Genomic DNA, 16,943 nt, shown 5'->3' on the forward strand with positions numbered 1-16,943 from the left:
GACGACAAGCACCCTCTCGCCGCGCTCTGGCAGTCGGGTCCGCCGACGAACGACCGGCGAGGTCGACGTCGACAAAAGAACTGCTCTCTTTCGCTCACCCGTAGACCGCGACGCCACGAGCCCGTTGCGCGCCCGGCTTGGTGTTATTTTTTGGCGCGCTTGTTCTTTTGCTGCCCTCAACTCTTCTGCGAACTCGTCGGGGTTTTTTTTTTTTTTTTCGATTCACCCCGCTCGAGTATTCACGAGGGAGAGGGAAGACTCGGAGCCACTAAAAAAAAAAAGAAAAATGGAGGCCGCGCGGGGCGGACAGGTATGAGAGGTTTCCTCGCACGCTTTCTCGCCACGGGTGGTTCGCTTTGCGTGTGTCTTTTTGTTTTTGTTTTACGCGCTTCGTGCTGGTTTCGGTTCCGCTTGTGACGTCGTTGTCGTCGGTTCAGGGCGCATGCGCGGTGCCGCTCGAGAGCAGACGACGCGGAACGCGCGAGGCAGCGGCGGCACTAGGAGCCTCTACGACCCACGGAAGGGGAAAACCACGGAGGGAAAACGATTCTGCGAACAACGAGATACGAGTGGCGGCGCAGGGGGCAATTACGAACGTTTTCTCTTGACTAACGGCAGTCTCGCGATCCGCGGCTGGAACAATACCGTTTTCTTGCCAGCTTTTCGCGACTGTTCTAAAAGAAAATCGGCTACAGCACGTGTAGGTAATCATTTCCGCTTGGGTGAAAAAAAAGATGGGGAGCGCTGAAGTGGCCTTATTTCCTCAACAAGATATGGTCACATATTCGACCCTCATTCCGGCAGCACCGGATGGAATCCCTGCCTGCGCCGCTGTTGCACCTCTGTCGATACCTACGAATGAATAAGGTGAACTCCCCAAATAGGGTCATTTTTTTTAGACCCGCCTGGGACTTCAGGTACGATAACGCGTAAAAATCCGACGCCTAAATTACGCAACTGCACGTACCTCATTAACTGACTGTACAAATAGTTCATTAGTCCTTAATTCTGGATGTTCTAGTTGACTGTGTCGAAGAATTTTGCGTGTGTTTTTTTTTTCTGTTCCCGCAGCTCTAACATGCAATTTATTGTTCCTTCTCAATAGCGACTTGGATTTCTTTTTTACTTCTTTGGACTCGAAAATCGTGAAGAAAACCAAACTACGGAGGTACGTAAAATGCAAATTCTGCTTCGATCTCTGAAAGAAACACACGGCGTGCAAGCCTTGGGAGTCAGAGTTTGAGGTGGGTTAGGGAGTCACCAGACATTTGCAAAATACGAAAGTGGGTATACACCCCCACTCTGCAATGCACCCCCACCCCCCCTGGGGCAATACACCCCCACACCCGGGAGGCAATACGCAATACACCCCCTCTGCCCGTGGGGCAATACACCCCCTCTGCCCGTGGGGCAATACACCCCCTCTGCCCGTGGGGCAATACACCCCCTGTGAGAGAGGCATACCTGTGCACCAGCGTGGCGTTCTCCTGCTTGACACGTCGGTAGAGGTCCCCGTTAGAAGCCAGGGACTCGCTGAGCGCGGCCACCTGCCCCTGCAGCTGCTGCACCTGGTCGCCCAGCTCGTCCACGCACTGCTGGCGCCGCTCCTCCTCTTCCTCGTGGTGGCCCCGGTGGTGGTTGCTGCTGCTGCTCAGAAGGTCCTCGGCCTCGAAGCTGCCCCGGCGGGGACACGGGGACTCGGATCCCAGGCCCATGCTCGGCCTGCACCACAAGCAGCGATGTGGATGTACACTGCCGTCTCGCATAAACTGTTAAGACTAGCCGGATTCGGGTTTGCGACACGGTCCGTGGAGTTTTACGCATCGGATCACAAGGAGGCTGAATTCGAGCCGCCGGTTATTCATTTTTGAAAAGCAGAACACTGGAACGCACGAACTACAAAAAACGAGCCGCCGGTGTCGTCAAATGCACCTCCCTTCGTTCCAATTAACGTTATGGTGACCCGAATATACAGGGAATTTCCGTAAAGACCAAGTAGTTCTCAAAAATAGCCTTTTTGAGTAGACGGTACAGCTTTGACGGCCTAGTATTACCAGTGCTGGCGGACACCAGCACTGGTGAATCGTCTTCACTACTAAGCCCATTAACTAGTTTCTAAAACCTATTATATTTTGAGCGCTTGGTTGCAACTAGATTTGTAGCTGGCTGTTAGTAATGGCCGTATCAGTTTTTAGAATTTTGAAACCCGATTGCAGTCGGTGCTGTGGCTTAGCAAACTTCGGCCATTTCTCGTGAAATTCAAAAATTGCACGCCTGCGGTGAGCGCTGGGATGCCAGCGAAGTCGCGTCCCATCGTACCGCACGCCTGCCACGCCCCGGCTGGCGCAGCGAGGAGCACCGATGTCTATATACGGCGAAAGTCCCTCCACGCACGGCAAAAGTCCCTCTACATACAGCGAAAGTCCCCTACACACCGCGCAAATGCCTCTACGTACGGCGAAAGTCCCTCTACGTACGGCGAAAGTCCCTCTACGTACGGCTAAAGTCCCTCTACGTACGGCGAAAGTCCCTCTACGTACGGCGAAAGTCCCTCTACGTAATTCTGTCTTCATACAGCTTAAGTCCTAAGACTTCCGGAAAGTGGACCATTTCGCCCTAATACACATTTGTGCATGGATCACACTACAGCAACACGCTTGGTGGGCGTGGCTGTTGCCACGTACAGACGGACGGCGCAAGACAGAACGAAAAGAGGAAGCGAGAGAGAGGCGGCGTACCTCTGCACGGGACTGCTGGACTTCCGACTGGACCTGCAACGAGAACGCCGGGAGAGGGGGGCCACGGTTCACACACAAGAGGCACACACACAGGAAGCAAGGCGAACGGCAATTGCACCAAAGCGGATAACAAAAGCAGCAACAGAAAAAAAATTGCAGGAAGGGTTACCGCGACATTCAGCGAAAGCTATCTGCGACGGTAGCGAATTATTCGTTATAATTTGTCTTTGGTACAGCGCGCCACACGTGACATCACTCGTGACGTCACTGCTTTCCGCGCCACTGAGGGTGGTGCGTTGAATTGGGCTGTTGCAATGGCCCCATGCATGACGTCACAGAACCCTGGCCAATCAGCCTGGCTCATCACCGACGTCACTGCGCAGTGACCAACGAGTGTGGTGCGGCGTGACGCCGACAACGACGCCGCAGAACAAGAAGGCGTGCCTGTAACAGCTATCGCTGTGAAACGTACACAGGCAGCGGACCGCCGCACAGACAGAAAAAGTGACAACACAACTCCTACTTCAGAGCATTCAATGCACAGCGACAGATAGTATGGCTGGCCATGAATCCGGTGTTTGCGCGGCCTTCCAAAGGGTATTAACTGGCTCGGAAAAGAATGTTCCAGCGCAGACTTGAATAGACTCAGGCCGTGACATTCAGTGACGCGCTATTTACGAAAGTGACCAAATCAAATGAGGGGGGCGGGGGGGTTCAACTTTGCAGCCACATTCGCTATTGTGCCTCCGTAAGGTACAGTCATGGACAAATTTTGCTAAACGTTTTTACACGGATTTTTAAGCGTTTTTTTTTGTCCTGCATAGAGGGGACTCTAAGTAGTGTAATGAATTAACTCCAAATGTTAGCTAACACTCCGCAGTTGCCCTTTAAAAACGCAGCTAGGAAACGCCACACATCGGCTCGCGCTGACCGGAAGCCCCTTCAGCGGAGGACGTCCTTGAGGTGAAGCCAGTCCACGGTCACTGTTATACCACCCCGCCACACTCCGCCGGCTCCCAATGGCAGAAATATGAGGGAGAGGGGAAGACCACGGCGGTGAGGAGGAGGAGGAGACAAAGGAGCACGGGGCTGCTGTATCTTTCTCGGCTGGCGCATCTATACGGCAGCCGCGCAACCAGCGCGAGCGGCGGGCCGAGGAAAACAATGAGACAATGCAGGGAGAACCAGACCGCCGGCCGCAACACAGGCCCCCCTCTACTATACTCACGCCACCCATACACTCATCTAGCCTATAGCTACTACGCACCACCGCCTGGTAATGGACCACTAAGCGGGCCGGCTGATGGGGACCGGACAAGGTCGATCTATGCAGGCTCGGCACTTACGTAGCACGGTGCACGGGCTCGAGGTTGCTTCATGTGCTGTAAGGCAGGTGCAGTTAGCTCCAATATGAAAGGGAACAATCAATGCTGCAAGGCATGTACAGTTAGCTCCAATATGAAAGGGAACAATCAATGCTGCAAGGCATGTACAGTTAGCTCCAATATGAAAGGGAACACCCAATTCGCACACAAGAACCTGTTTCTAGCGTCAGGTTTGAAACCTCTCGCGGGCATACTCTGTACAGAAAAAAAAAATTAGGGGCGATCACTTGGAATGATCCGGAGGAAATGCGATCTATTCCAGTTCTGATTCCGCTCCAATTCTGATTCCACCCCAATTCTGATTCCACCCCAATTCTGATTCCACCCCAATTACGATTTACTACAATTACGACTCTATTCCAATTCTGATTGCATTCTTATTCCAATTATATTCGTAATCACTTCTTTCATTTTTTCCGATCCATTCTTAATCCGGCCCCTCTCCCAAAAGTGGACAGGCGGATTTCCCTCTCCAGCAGGTGGCTTCACACAGACGCCAGCGCAGCCACCGGACAGTTTACGCCTTCACGGCCCTCCTAAACCAGTCGCATTAAAACTAAAATAAATGAACAACCGTGCATTTAGTTCACAATTATGGAGCAATAGTTGGTTGCATGCAGGCGATCTGTTCCCTTTTATATTGGAGCTGCCTGTAAGTCGGCTACGAGGCACGACGTCAGTGGAGGGCTCCGGATTATTTTCAACCAGATGGGGTTCTTCAACGTGCACCGACATCGCGAAGTACGCGGCCGCTTTTGTATTTCGACCTCCAACTAGATACGGCCGCCGCGCCCGGGATTCGATCACGCGACCTTGGGAGGCTCAGCAGCCAAGCGCCATAACCACTGAGCCACCGCGAACGGAATGGCGGTCACTCCGATTTCGATTTTAATGCCACTCTTGGTTCGCTCTTTCCAAGGAGCACCGCGCGCTCGGGTCTGAAGAGTACTCTGCTGAAAGCCAGTCCTGAGCAAAGCACAAGGCGCGAATTTCTTGCCTGCCATTTTTGAAACGGTGCTTTTTTCTTTTTTTACTGCCTTAGGCCGCCTGTCAATCACGCGGCAGTAACTAACGTGAGACGCGACGGTCACGATAGTAGTGGACTCAAAGGATATTAGAGAATTTTTGCATAGCGCGTACCGCCGCCGCTTCCCGCGAACCGGGCGCCAACGCTGCGAATGCGCAGATCGCCCCGACGGCGCCAGATGGCGCCACGTGCCAGCCAGCTTCGCATACGCCTGCCGCGTCGGGGCCAATCAGCGAGCGCGCACTGGTGGCGTGTAGTATGCGTAAGCGCTACTGACACAAGTGCGCTTAATAAGCGCACCGAATGCGCGAAGAGACGGTAGTGAGGGAGAGAGAGTACAACAGCAGGAAGTGGAGAGGTCGGCCGAAGGCAAGAGTATCGGCTAGCTACTCCACACTTGGGAAAGGGGGACAGGAAGAAGAGAGTGAAGACGAGAGGTAACGATACAACAAAATATGACGTGTCCAAGACAATGGACACGTCGACACGCCCACACGAGTCATGCAAAGCCCCAACACAGATCTTGGCGGCAACCGTCAATGGAACAATGCAATCGTCCTTGCTGTTTCTCCTTTTACTTTTTAGACCTTCATTCACCCTTGGTGCGAGAAAACCCAAAGCCTTGCAGAAGTTCCACGCATTTCGGGGCTGCACGCGAGTAGCGACAGCAAACGGCGAAAAAGCGAACTTTGGTTTCGTCGTATCAAAGGTTGTCCCGAATTGAGGGATAAAAGTCCGGCTTGCTGACGAACGAGTCGGGGGTCATAAAGGCGCAAACTCAGTTACGCTTACAAAGGGCAAGTAGAAGGGCATCAGAAGAGAGTGGTTTTGGCAGTGTTCACCTACCTTTTTTTGGAAAGGCTATCGATATAGTTTAGAACGACTGGAGTGCCAAAAAGATGCCGCATTTTCGAAGTCACGTAATGTGTCCTTTCAGTTGGCCAAGAGTAGGCCTTTTCACGGAGACTCAGTGAACGAAGTGTTATTAAACGACAGCGCCTTTGACGGAAGTCAGTGTCGTTGGGTTGTGCAATATAGAAAAAGACTTACACAGACCAAGGGTAAGAGAAGAAGTAGGTCACAAAATGTTTGCATTTTCCTTTCCTGCTACCGCTGGTCGCTGTCACTTCCTATGCACACAATTCTGCGCAGTTTTCTATGCGCGGATCGCTTTAGCAGAGAGGAATTCTTCGCAGAAACGTAAGCTTTAACAAAACACTCTTTCTGCTGCTACATGCTCAGAAACAAATTACCGCGCAATGCGGGAAAAACAAAACCATAAAGAACCTCTATCGCAACGCCAGTGAGCACGTACTGACCCTGACCTCCGCAGACTAGTCCTGAGCCAGGAGTTCCGCTGGGGGAGATGCCGGCGACCACTTCCGCTTCCGCCGCCAGTACTTCCGCCGCTGCTGCTCGTGCTCCGGAAGCTGTCCGAGCTGCGGACACAGACAACACCAATGAACACGCAAGGGTTAGCACCACAGGGTAGCATACACGGCGCTCCTCCCCCTCCATACGCAGCGCCAGGTGAAGACGCAGATAAACTGCGCTGTTATAAGAAATAGGCCAACTAAACCAGGCCGACTAAACCAGCCCACCTGTAGACTTATTTGTGATGAAGCTTTCCGGCTTGCCGAAAAGGAAAATGTGAAAACAGCAAAGCTTCAAGTCGTGAGCCTGAGGATTCACGAACTGACAGGTGCGCAGGACACGGGCCTTCTGGAAGAATGGTTCCGGATATAATTCGTTCAGCCTCCGAGATACAAGCGGAGTAATTGTAGGTGTGATGAGCGCGAGGCTATAAATCCTCTACCACCACCGACGTCGTATATCGGCCTGGACAGTGGGTGCACATGCGCGTACCTGAGCGGCGTCTTGCCGACGTCCATGACGCCGAAGTCCTCCTCCTCAACGTCGCACTCGAACGTCTCCTCGGCGTCGCTGTAGCTGGGGCTGCCGCTGCTCCCGCTGCGAAAAAAAAAAACAACCGAAAAAGAAAATAGAATCTGCGATTAGAGAACGCCCAAGAAAACTCCCGCTTTACTGCAGACACGTCTTCTCTCCCTGTCTCCTGACGAGCAGAGAGTTTTCAAGCGCCAAAACCACAGCTGCAGGGACATGGGGTATACAGTCGTGAACAATATTAGAGGAAACAAAGCCTGAGCATCCTTTTATTCATCACTCCACAACAGTGTGTGATAAGCAGATTTTTTTTGTTTTCCAACTAGTTTCCCTTTTGCCGTATAACGTCCAAAAGTCATTTTCAAATTCAGTGAAGAAATAACCAGAGAATTCCCAGTCTTGTGAGAAACGTTCGTTCCCTCTCCTATTTCTGACGACTGTACTCATAAAAAAGTAGACCACCAGTTTATTTTCGGCGCGTTTCGATCTCACTGGTCGGTCTCGTTCCTGATTTTCTCTCGCTGCCTTAGGGGCCAGAAATCGAACCCGCGACCTCGTGCCCTGCCTCCGCAGAACGCAGTAGCCATAGAACGACTAAAATGTAGAGAGTGACCACACTGTGCTAAGCACGCTTGGTGCTATAGTGGACCACTTCGTGCATCTGACTTGTTTCTCCCGTGCCGAAAATGTTGACTACAGATTCGGCTATCGACGGAGGCACAAAACGGCGCTCGTCGGTCCGCGGCCAGTCAAGACTACCTTCGCGGGTCTGTTTTTTCCACGTTTTTCCTAACCACGTTTTTCGACGCACTTATAACGATCCGACCTTTAGGCGCAAAGCAAACTTAGCCAAAAGGCGCCACGGCTGACGCGTCTGGTCTCCCCATTGCACAATTATGAAGACGCTTAAGGGATATTTACAGAGGCTCACGTAATGATCCAGAAAGGTAAACAAAGCCCAGAAAAAATTCCGGGGGCACTTTGGCTCTCTAAAGTGCTGCAAGGCGAAAGCCTTTCCTGGCGCGCTGTTTGGCATTGACTGCGAGACTGTCTGCGCTGTACTAGTCTAAGTGCTTTTTTGACTACACATTACGACTACACAATTTGACTGCCGACTTTGACTGCTTCTTTAGCACGACGCTCACACTGCTTCGATGAGTTCGGCTCTGTTCGCTGTAATGAGGTATGTAAAGCGGTCACCCACGGACGCCTTACGCCTCCTGTCGGAGTGGACGACAACTATTTTGTTAGTCGTCGTCTGCTCCACTGCGAATCCGCGCACCCTGACGTCATAACCATTTCGACCAACCGAAAAGCGAGACACCTCTGCTGACAACCTTCTGTCGACAACGATGAGGCATTAAAGGCTTTCGCCTTAATGCGTTGCAGACCAAGTTTCACAGCTTAAATCGATCACTGTCAAGCATGCCCCGTAGTGCTATCGCGAGCTGTGCGCTGATAGTATTTCTCTTTCCACTGTTGTGTCTGTCCGCATTGGCATCTCTGCCGAGCAACGGATTGAAACAGAAACGATAAATCAGACTAAACAGGAAGGCGAAACAAAGGCCCCCGAATGAACGCGCAGATTTCTCCGCGCTCGGAGCGACGCTGCCAATGAACAGCGCAGACTACAGGACGAGAGAAAGACATGCAGCTCACGTTCTGCGTCTTTGTGGGCAGGGATGGTGGGGCGGAGGGGGAGGGGGAAAGAGAAAGCACGCGCAGCGAATTCTGAAGGTAAAGCCCAGTCTGGCTGAGCGAAGCATCCTCTGAGCGAAGCTCTTTCATGGAGCGGCTTACTCGCGGTATCTACAAATTGCAAGTGGCGGCGTGAAGTTGAAAGAAAAATTCGGCACAGACACTGAAGACTGCTTACGTGTAAGAATGCGAGCTGAGTCATGCTACGTAGCATAATGATTACGAATCATGACTGACTACACGTCATGACCACGCATACTTTGTGCAAACTCATTACACCACGTTAATTGTTAAGTGCCGAGTCCATGATACGTTGCAGAATGACAAGTACGAGTCACGAATTTCATAGGTCATAGTACGTTCTGTTTCGTCGTTCATGACTACACATGTTCGCTTACATGTGTTGCGAGACTGAACACCGCGGCGTTCTGACATCCTCCTGTGCTAATGAGACAAATTATGCTCTCCAATTAATACGCGGGGAGACAATGCAAGAGACATGATGACTGCGTAAGAAAGACAGTCGACCTCCCAATCTGAGGCCATCTCAGCTGTGCAGGTGTTACCTGACGCTTTCTTTTATTTAATAATGACGAACGCACTCTGCATTCGGGCATACCGAATCTCGCATCGCCACGAAAACAAGACAGCCGTCCGTAGCAATCCTCCATTTTTTTTTTTTTCTAATAAGCAGAAGCAGTAAGCACGGTTAACATCCCTAGAGAGGCCCATGGAACGAGAAACCATCCCTCGAAGCGCGTGTTTCACCTCGAGAAGTGCTCAACATGTATTCGGTTTTGAGCACGCATTAGTTTTTCGACTGGGACAAGTAAGACCAAAGTGTTCAAGCTTTGCTAACATGGCTAAACATGCCGTAAGGGCGCCTTTCGGAGGACCGCCCGATTCCGTCTCCGGAGGAGTTTCTCAAGCGCTGTTCACGTTGCGACGCTTGTTTCGTCCATGCGAACGCAGTTTTTTTTCTTTGCTGTAAGGCAGCATTTAGAAATAAATTATTCATATTATAAACCAACATTCATATTTGAAGCAACGCATGATTAATGAAATTTATAAGCACGAGAAGATTAGAAAGGGCGCGCCTTTATCACTTGACACTCAAGGATGGCGAACTGCACCACTTAAACTAAATGGCGAAAATAAAACAGTTGGCAACTGTTACTCCTTCATCCCTACAGATGGAGCCACCAGTCGACAAATACGGGCGGGAAGGAACACATTTAAGCAGCGCGCGCCATCCCGACTGGCACAGATAAACGTAATATTTTTAATTATTCATTTATTAATTCCTCAAAGGTCCGCAATGAACATTACATGAGAGGTAGGCTAATAACAGTGCTCCAGACTACTTGCAAGATGAAGTATAACTAGTTTTCTGCGAAGCAGCCTGCCAAACTGGCAATTGCTCGGTCTTAATTACCTCACATTCTGGTTTGTCAATCACCCGCTGCAGAAGAAACTTCACCGTCAATGCCACTCATTTTAAATGCTCTTCAAAGCATGTGTCGACCGTGTACCGCTCCGCATTCTCGCCGGCTGTTTTCAAACATCATCATCATCAGCCTGACTACACCCACTTCAGGGTAAAAGCCTCAACCATGTCTCTCCATTTAACCCTGTCCTTAAAACGCCAGCCAGCGATTTATTGCTCCCGTTTCTTCTTATCCAACTTCAATACAAGACTGGGGTCACCCGAAGTTCTCACCGTCGACAAACAAGCGAGAGTTTATCGTTAAGTATTAAAGCAATCCTGCGAGCAGTCCTCCGTAATGCAGCCACGTTAGACCACTTGAGGCGCCCCCTCTGGGTCGCGAAAATCACCAATACAGGCACGAGCAACATATGAATGGGAAGCCTCACTTGGTTCTCAAGAACTGAGTTTGATTGCACTTCCCCAACTTGGAGAGACGAAGTTTGGTCGATCGCGTGTCTACAGGAAAAGAAAAAATTACAACCGTGCTTTCCAAACACAGACAGGGTGTAACCGTTAACTGCATGCACACTGACAAATTTAATGTTCGGTATACGTGCTAAAAAAGGTATAGCCATGCGCATGGTTGCGAAGGGCGCCGTATACAGCCATTGCACTGTCACCACTAAAGCTCTCATCACACCACTTTGAAATTAGTGGCGCCTTGAAACTTTCGGTGTTGTGCGTTTGGTTTCCTTTTCTTAAATAGTTTGTTTTTTGGTGCTCTGCTTTTTCCTTTAATCTTTGTTTTTTACCATTTGCCTCCTTTTCATTTAACTTGAATTGACATTAAGCCTGGCAAAGCGTTTCTGGTCCGGGCTTCCTCTCGTTTTTTTTTTTTTTCATATTTTCTGAGGGAACCAATAAAAAGGTAAAAAGGGTTTCTCTGCTACACTCATGCCTTTCCCAGAGCTGAGCAGTTCGTCCGGATGCTATACGAGTAGCATCGCGACAGTGTTGCTATAACCACCGAATTCGACCCACAGAGCACGACAATATCGCAGCTCTGGTCACCACTTCGCCCCGGAGGAAGACAAATTGCCTGTAAGAGTGTCCCCGCCGTGTCCGGCGGCAAATGCGTAAGCGCAGTAAAAAAGAGACAGAGACACTCACCCGCCCTTGTGGTTGACAGGCGAGCACCGGTCGCTGGGCGGCAGGGCGCTGTCCGTGGGGCTGTCGGGCCGCTGGGCCGAACTCATGTAGGCCTCGTCCACGCCCACCACGCCGCCGGCCTAAGGGGTGAACGGGAACAAGAAGAAAAAGCACATACACGGGGTTAACACGGCACGACCACGCTACACACAACGCACATTAACGCACAAAAGCATTTAACTACGATATACTACACAGCTCTTTCAGGAGCACACATCGGTGTAGTGTTGGGGACAAAAATCTCCGGGACGCGTCATGGGAAACCGAAGCTGATAGCTGCAGACCCCACTTGTCGAGGTTTGGTTTGGTTTGGTTTTGTTTATTGGGGTTCAACGTCCCGAAGCGACTCAGGCTATGAGGGACGCCGTAGTGGAGGGCTCCGGAAATTCCGACCGCCTGGGGTTCTTTAACGTGCACTGACATCGCACAGCACACGGGCCTCTGGAATTTCGCCTCCATCGAAATTCGGCCGCCGCGGCCGGGATCGAACCCGCGTCTTTCGGGTCAGCAGCCGAGCGCCGTAACCACTGAGCCACCGCGGCGGGGCCCACTTGTCGAGGTGAAAGTCGGACTCGCGTGCTGTGATGCGTGCTAGTGATCGTTAACAAACATGGCACCTATTAGCCAAAACCGCTTGTCACACGTCAAGGCGAATTTTTTCCCCCATAGTACACCCTTTAGGAACGACCCCAGGCCCATTGAGGAAGAAGATTGTGACGCTAAGAACGTATATGCGTTACGGTATGCCGCTTGTCCTGCGCGCTCGCCGCGTGTACTGAGTGAGTGTTCACACTTGCGTCAGAATCTTCTCCCCAGGAGGGTGTATACAACTCCGGGTCAAGCCGCTAGGGAACTGGAATTCAAGACCAGTGCGGGTATTCCAGTAGAGCAGTGGACAGAGCGAACGAGCGAGTAATGGTAGGTGAAAGTACTATGCCAATACAGGCGCGGAGATGACAAGAACGCGGGTATCAACGAAGGACTAGAAAAACAGACATTCTAAAGCCCAGTCCGGAACACGAGCCATGCGATCTGCGAGCCATCGGCAGTGGAAGAGGAAAGAAGGTGTCTTGGGGAATTCACGGATTACGCACCCAGCTGACTGCGCCGTTTCACTGCCAACGACTGGGAAAGAATCGCCGAAACGGAATGCCATACAGTCTAGCGGCTGACAACTCTGACGTCGATTAAAGGCGTCACGCGGCCTCCAACGTCGGTCGATACATTAACTGTGCACGCAACGGTCGCCGGCCAAAGAGTAAAACGCCGGTCGTGAAGGTTGCTTTCACGGACATGTTTACCTAGAAATATTCGCACAACCAGTTGCCGAAAAACGTCCACCACAAATATCAGTGCCTGTCACAAGCGACATTGAGCGTTCGCCCGCCTCAGATCTTGTCTTCATCATCCGCAAGAAATGACGTCATTATATCGCAAGGTCACACGACCCACTGGTCACCTTAACAGGTCATGTTAAGTTCCGAACACACTGTTTTGTGACATTATTTTTTCCATAGCGTCCGCATACTTTCAGCCGACGCCGTGACTCGCGACACATTCCGTGAACGCCAATTAAATTTTTTACGTACAGTTTTAAGCAGCACAAAGTTCCACATAACAGCCAGTCGGAAACTGCGCATCGCTGGGCAGCCAGCAGCCGCCCGCCCTTCGATGTCCGGATGACCTCCAGCGCGCTCCACCGCCGCCCATTTCGGAGTCCACTGCGGGTGGCTGGCTAGCTCGGCCAATCCGCAGGCGTCGCTGCTCGCTGAACCTGATCACGCACGGTGACCAAGGTTGCACGGCTGCCACGGGTCTCGGAGCCACAAGCGACGCGCGACGGACGGACAAACAGTGGCCTGGCGCACAGCGCCCCCCCCCCCCCCCCCCCCCCCTTTTCTGTTCACGCTCCGCAAGTTCCCAACAGCGTCCGCAGTAGAATTCGTTCACTAACACACACACATGCATACACAGGCTCAACACGATTCAGTCGATCGGTTTCGGCTGAGCGCGCTGATGCGGCCGCCGCCGGCACGGAGGCCATTATTATGGGCCCCGTGCGATCGGTGCTACGACGTGCCATCGCTGGACTACATTACTTGTCGCACAACAACACGGGGGTCGCGGCCATGTTTTTCGTGCACGATACAGCAGAGGAGTTTTTTCAAGGGCAGTGCCCACAGCTCGCGCGCAAACAGCAGCAGGTAGGCCTGACGTTAACGAGCGAATAAAAAAGAAGTTAGCCAGGAAGTGTCAGCTATGCTTGTGTTCCATCGCAGCGACAACGAAACGACAATTCACGCAACTGCCGACCGTGATACCACACAGACAGAGACGAGAAAAATGAAAAAGACACACAAGCTTACGATGCCTTCAATTTTGTATCATCATTTTGGAATTCTTTAAATCTGGATATCAAGCTTCTTTGTTTAAATTCAAGTTAAAATTTTTTGCTCTTAATATGTGATTCTCATTACACTAGTGTTATTTAAACTATGCATCACGGCAACTTTAAATATGTTGTTCTACTACTGTATTTTATTTCCTGTATTTAAATCTGTCGGTTTTGCACTTTACACTATGAGCCTCGTTATTTGCCGTCTGTGCTGCTTCGCGATACGAATTGTGGAGGTTGATCATTTTAGCTTCTGTTTCGCATTTTATTGATCAGTTGTGTATTGAAATTTCACACGGCAGATCCCACCCATGGTCTTGTACCATCGGACCTCTCGCTGTATATATTCTTGTAACTCGTTTTGAATTCTAAAATAACCTTTCAACTTCAACGATATTAACGCCACACGGGAAGCCATAAAGGAGTTAATCACAAGCGCGTATATCCGTAGCTAACACGCATTTGTTGTTTTTCCCTTGTTACCCCCCGCACCCCAACTCTCCTTTTCCGGGCTTCGGAACCGGCATGTACGGTCATTCTGGTATGGGTGCTGTACACCCTCTCCTCTGGCTTCCCCTAGCAGCGTCGGCATATGACGTTGCCAACGGCAGCCAACAGCGCTCGAACTTTACTGTAGCGAACGTGAAAGCGGGGAAGCCAAGTGCAGCACATCGCATTTCATTTGTGCTCGACCGAGGGCGACCAGACATGTAGGCCATCAGGCTCGCAGTTAGAATGCAGGCCAGTGTCGAACGGAACAGCACATTCATACCTAAGCTATTGAAATATCCGAGAGGCGACTGTGTCCTCTGCTTTAAAGCGCGTACACTTTAAACCGCACACCTTGTCTGCGCCACCTCGTTGCAACAGAAGAAGAAGAAAAAAAAGAAGCTCTCTCTATGGACCCCAGCTGCCGCCTCTAGTACAGCACAGGAAGCCCACTGTGCACACAGGCTAGGTCAAAAGTCAAAACCAGGCCACAGGGTATTCTTCTGAGCCTCGCATCGGGACTCTTACGACGGCCCGAAGCTCCACTCTCAAGAAGCTGAGAAAGAGCATCATCGATGCCCTCCCCCGATGACATATAGGTATAGTCGGATCATTCAGCCTCCGCGCACAGAATTCCTCCACGACGGAAAAGTAGTCCGCTGCTTGAACGTTTCTTGTTACTTAGACAAGAAGCTTGTCAGAGAAATAAAATTATGACCTCTAGGATTTTGATACGAGGATTGTTTGATATAGTCAAACATTAAAAAGCTGATTTTGTTTACTGCTGCGATTGGCCAGCGGAATAATACAGGACGCCGCGGACCACAGCACAGTGTTCCAACTGTATTCTTTTTTTCAAGTTGAATCCTGCTATTGCTTACCACAGACGCATTAAGTGCCCAAACGTAACGCTTAGAAGCAGAGTCTCGAGCCTGAGGATCTGACTAACACCCAACAAAATGAGGCTCCTTGTGAAGACATTGATTCTAAACATGTTCGCAACCTCAGCTGTAACGTATTAATATCATTACATCGATGACAGCACAATTGCTGGCGATAATGATGATCGCAGGCGTTTATAGCAGCAATTGCAGGTAAGTGCAAACAGCGCCGGAAAATGGCATGGAAAGAGCTAAAGAATGTTAAGACACTTGTAATAAGAAGTGGGAATTACCTGATCATAAGCGGCATTGATAAAATATTAAGAAGTGTCCATATTCAAGATAGCCTAAAATTTCTGGACTCGTGAGGACTATTGTTATATGAGGCGGGATCTAAGCAACCTCTCTCTTTGAAAAGTGGAGTTTAGAAGAGCGCGCTGTCGGACAAGTTCGCTTTGCATGATATAAAAGAAGTGGGCACAAACCTTAGACGAGGACCTTAGACAAGGAAGTCAGTCGTTTTCGTCAATAGCACAGCTAACGAGAGGTTTTCGCCACACTCCAAGAGTGACAACCACCGCATAGCCACTCCGCGGAGAGGGGGCAATACACACCTCCCTGCCCTCTGCTCCAGTTTCGGCCGCGCACGACCGACAGCGCGTGCCCGCGCAGCCGCCGATCAGATGGGAGCGGCCGCAAGCCTTTCTTTAGACGGACACAGCCTCGGCCATCATACAGTGCGCTGCAGCAGCTGCGGAACAACTTGCGCTGCGCACGACTGGAGGCGACCGGACCATCGCGGAGAACGTAGTACGCGGCTCAGTGCCAACGAAGTCACGGCTGGCGAGTGCGCCGCGCGTGACCACGCATCGACTTGCCGACATCAACCGATCGATCGGGCCACTTCGGCGAAAACGAAGCGCCGACAGCTTTCCCCGTGTGTGCGTGGTTCATATCCTCCTCGGACCCGAGCAGAAAGTTTGCTATGTCAGCGCTAATGAAAATGTATTTCTCAGGCCCCGGCGTTTCCACGAAAGTGATATATACAAATGCCGTGGCCGTACGTCCAACCGCTCTTTCTTTATGACCTTTCACCAATGCTGTGTGCAACGGGTATCCGTGCCTTCAGAAACATCCAATGACGTCTTATGACGTATATTGAAGAAGGATGGATAGCTGGGCGAGTTTGTAATAATACATCGTGGGACGGAACAGCGCGAACAAGAAGACAGACGAAGCAAGAGGACACAAAGACGAGCGCTGACTCGAAACTGAAACTGAACAGTTTCGAGTCTGCGCTCGTCTTTGTGTCCTCTTGCTTCGTCTGTCGTCTTGTTCGCGCTGTTCCCTCCCACGATGATTTATGACGTATATATAGTTAGCACGGTTTTCAAGGGTTTAGCGTCCCAAAGCGACTCGGGCTATGAGGGACGCCGTAGTGAAGGGCGCCGGAAATTTCGACCACCTGGGGTTCTTCAACGTGCACTGACACCGCACAGCACACGGGCCTCTAGAATTTCGCCTCCATCGAAATTCGACCGCCGCGGCCAAGATCGATCCCGCGTCTTTCGGGCCAGCAGCCGAACGCCGTAACCACTGAGTCACCGCGGCGCTGCGAAAATAAAAACGGTGGTCTAGCCACCACTGAGGAACGTTCATTCATTGGGATAAATAGAAGTCTCGTGCGAGCACCTTACACCGCACAGTAGGCGAATTAAATCAGAGAAACAGTTAATTTGGGTCACTAACTAGTGTCACCAGTTAATATGGACGATGGTGCGTAGTAA

General features: G+C 51.0%; 1 protein-coding gene across 8 annotated transcripts in view; it reads right to left on the reverse strand.

The window, feature by feature from the left end:
* LOC149347261 (rab11 family-interacting protein 4A-like) overlaps positions 1-16,943 on the reverse strand; it is a 253,361-nt gene that overhangs the window by 14,269 nt on the left and 222,149 nt on the right. For 5 of the 8 annotated variants that reach the window (XM_089586957.1, XM_089586951.1, XM_089586959.1 and 2 more), the window contains 5 exons: positions 11,353-11,471; positions 7,017-7,121; positions 6,470-6,589; positions 2,739-2,771; positions 1,465-1,722 (listed from right to left, as the gene is read on the reverse strand). In XM_089586957.1, the coding sequence (XP_089443083.1) occupies positions 1,465-1,722; positions 2,739-2,771; positions 6,470-6,589; positions 7,017-7,121; positions 11,353-11,471 (635 nt within the window). The remainder of the gene's footprint in view (positions 1-1,464; positions 1,723-2,738; positions 2,772-6,469; positions 6,590-7,016; positions 7,122-11,352; positions 11,472-16,943) is intronic. The other 3 variants (XM_089586952.1, XM_089586954.1, XM_089586953.1) reach the window with 3 other exon arrangements.

The sequence above is a fragment of the Amblyomma mixtum genome, chromosome 4 (genome assembly GCF_055824585.1).
Source record: "Amblyomma mixtum isolate Tamu chromosome 4, ASM5582458v1, whole genome shotgun sequence".
Lineage (NCBI taxonomy): Eukaryota > Metazoa > Arthropoda > Arachnida > Ixodida > Ixodidae > Amblyomma > Amblyomma mixtum.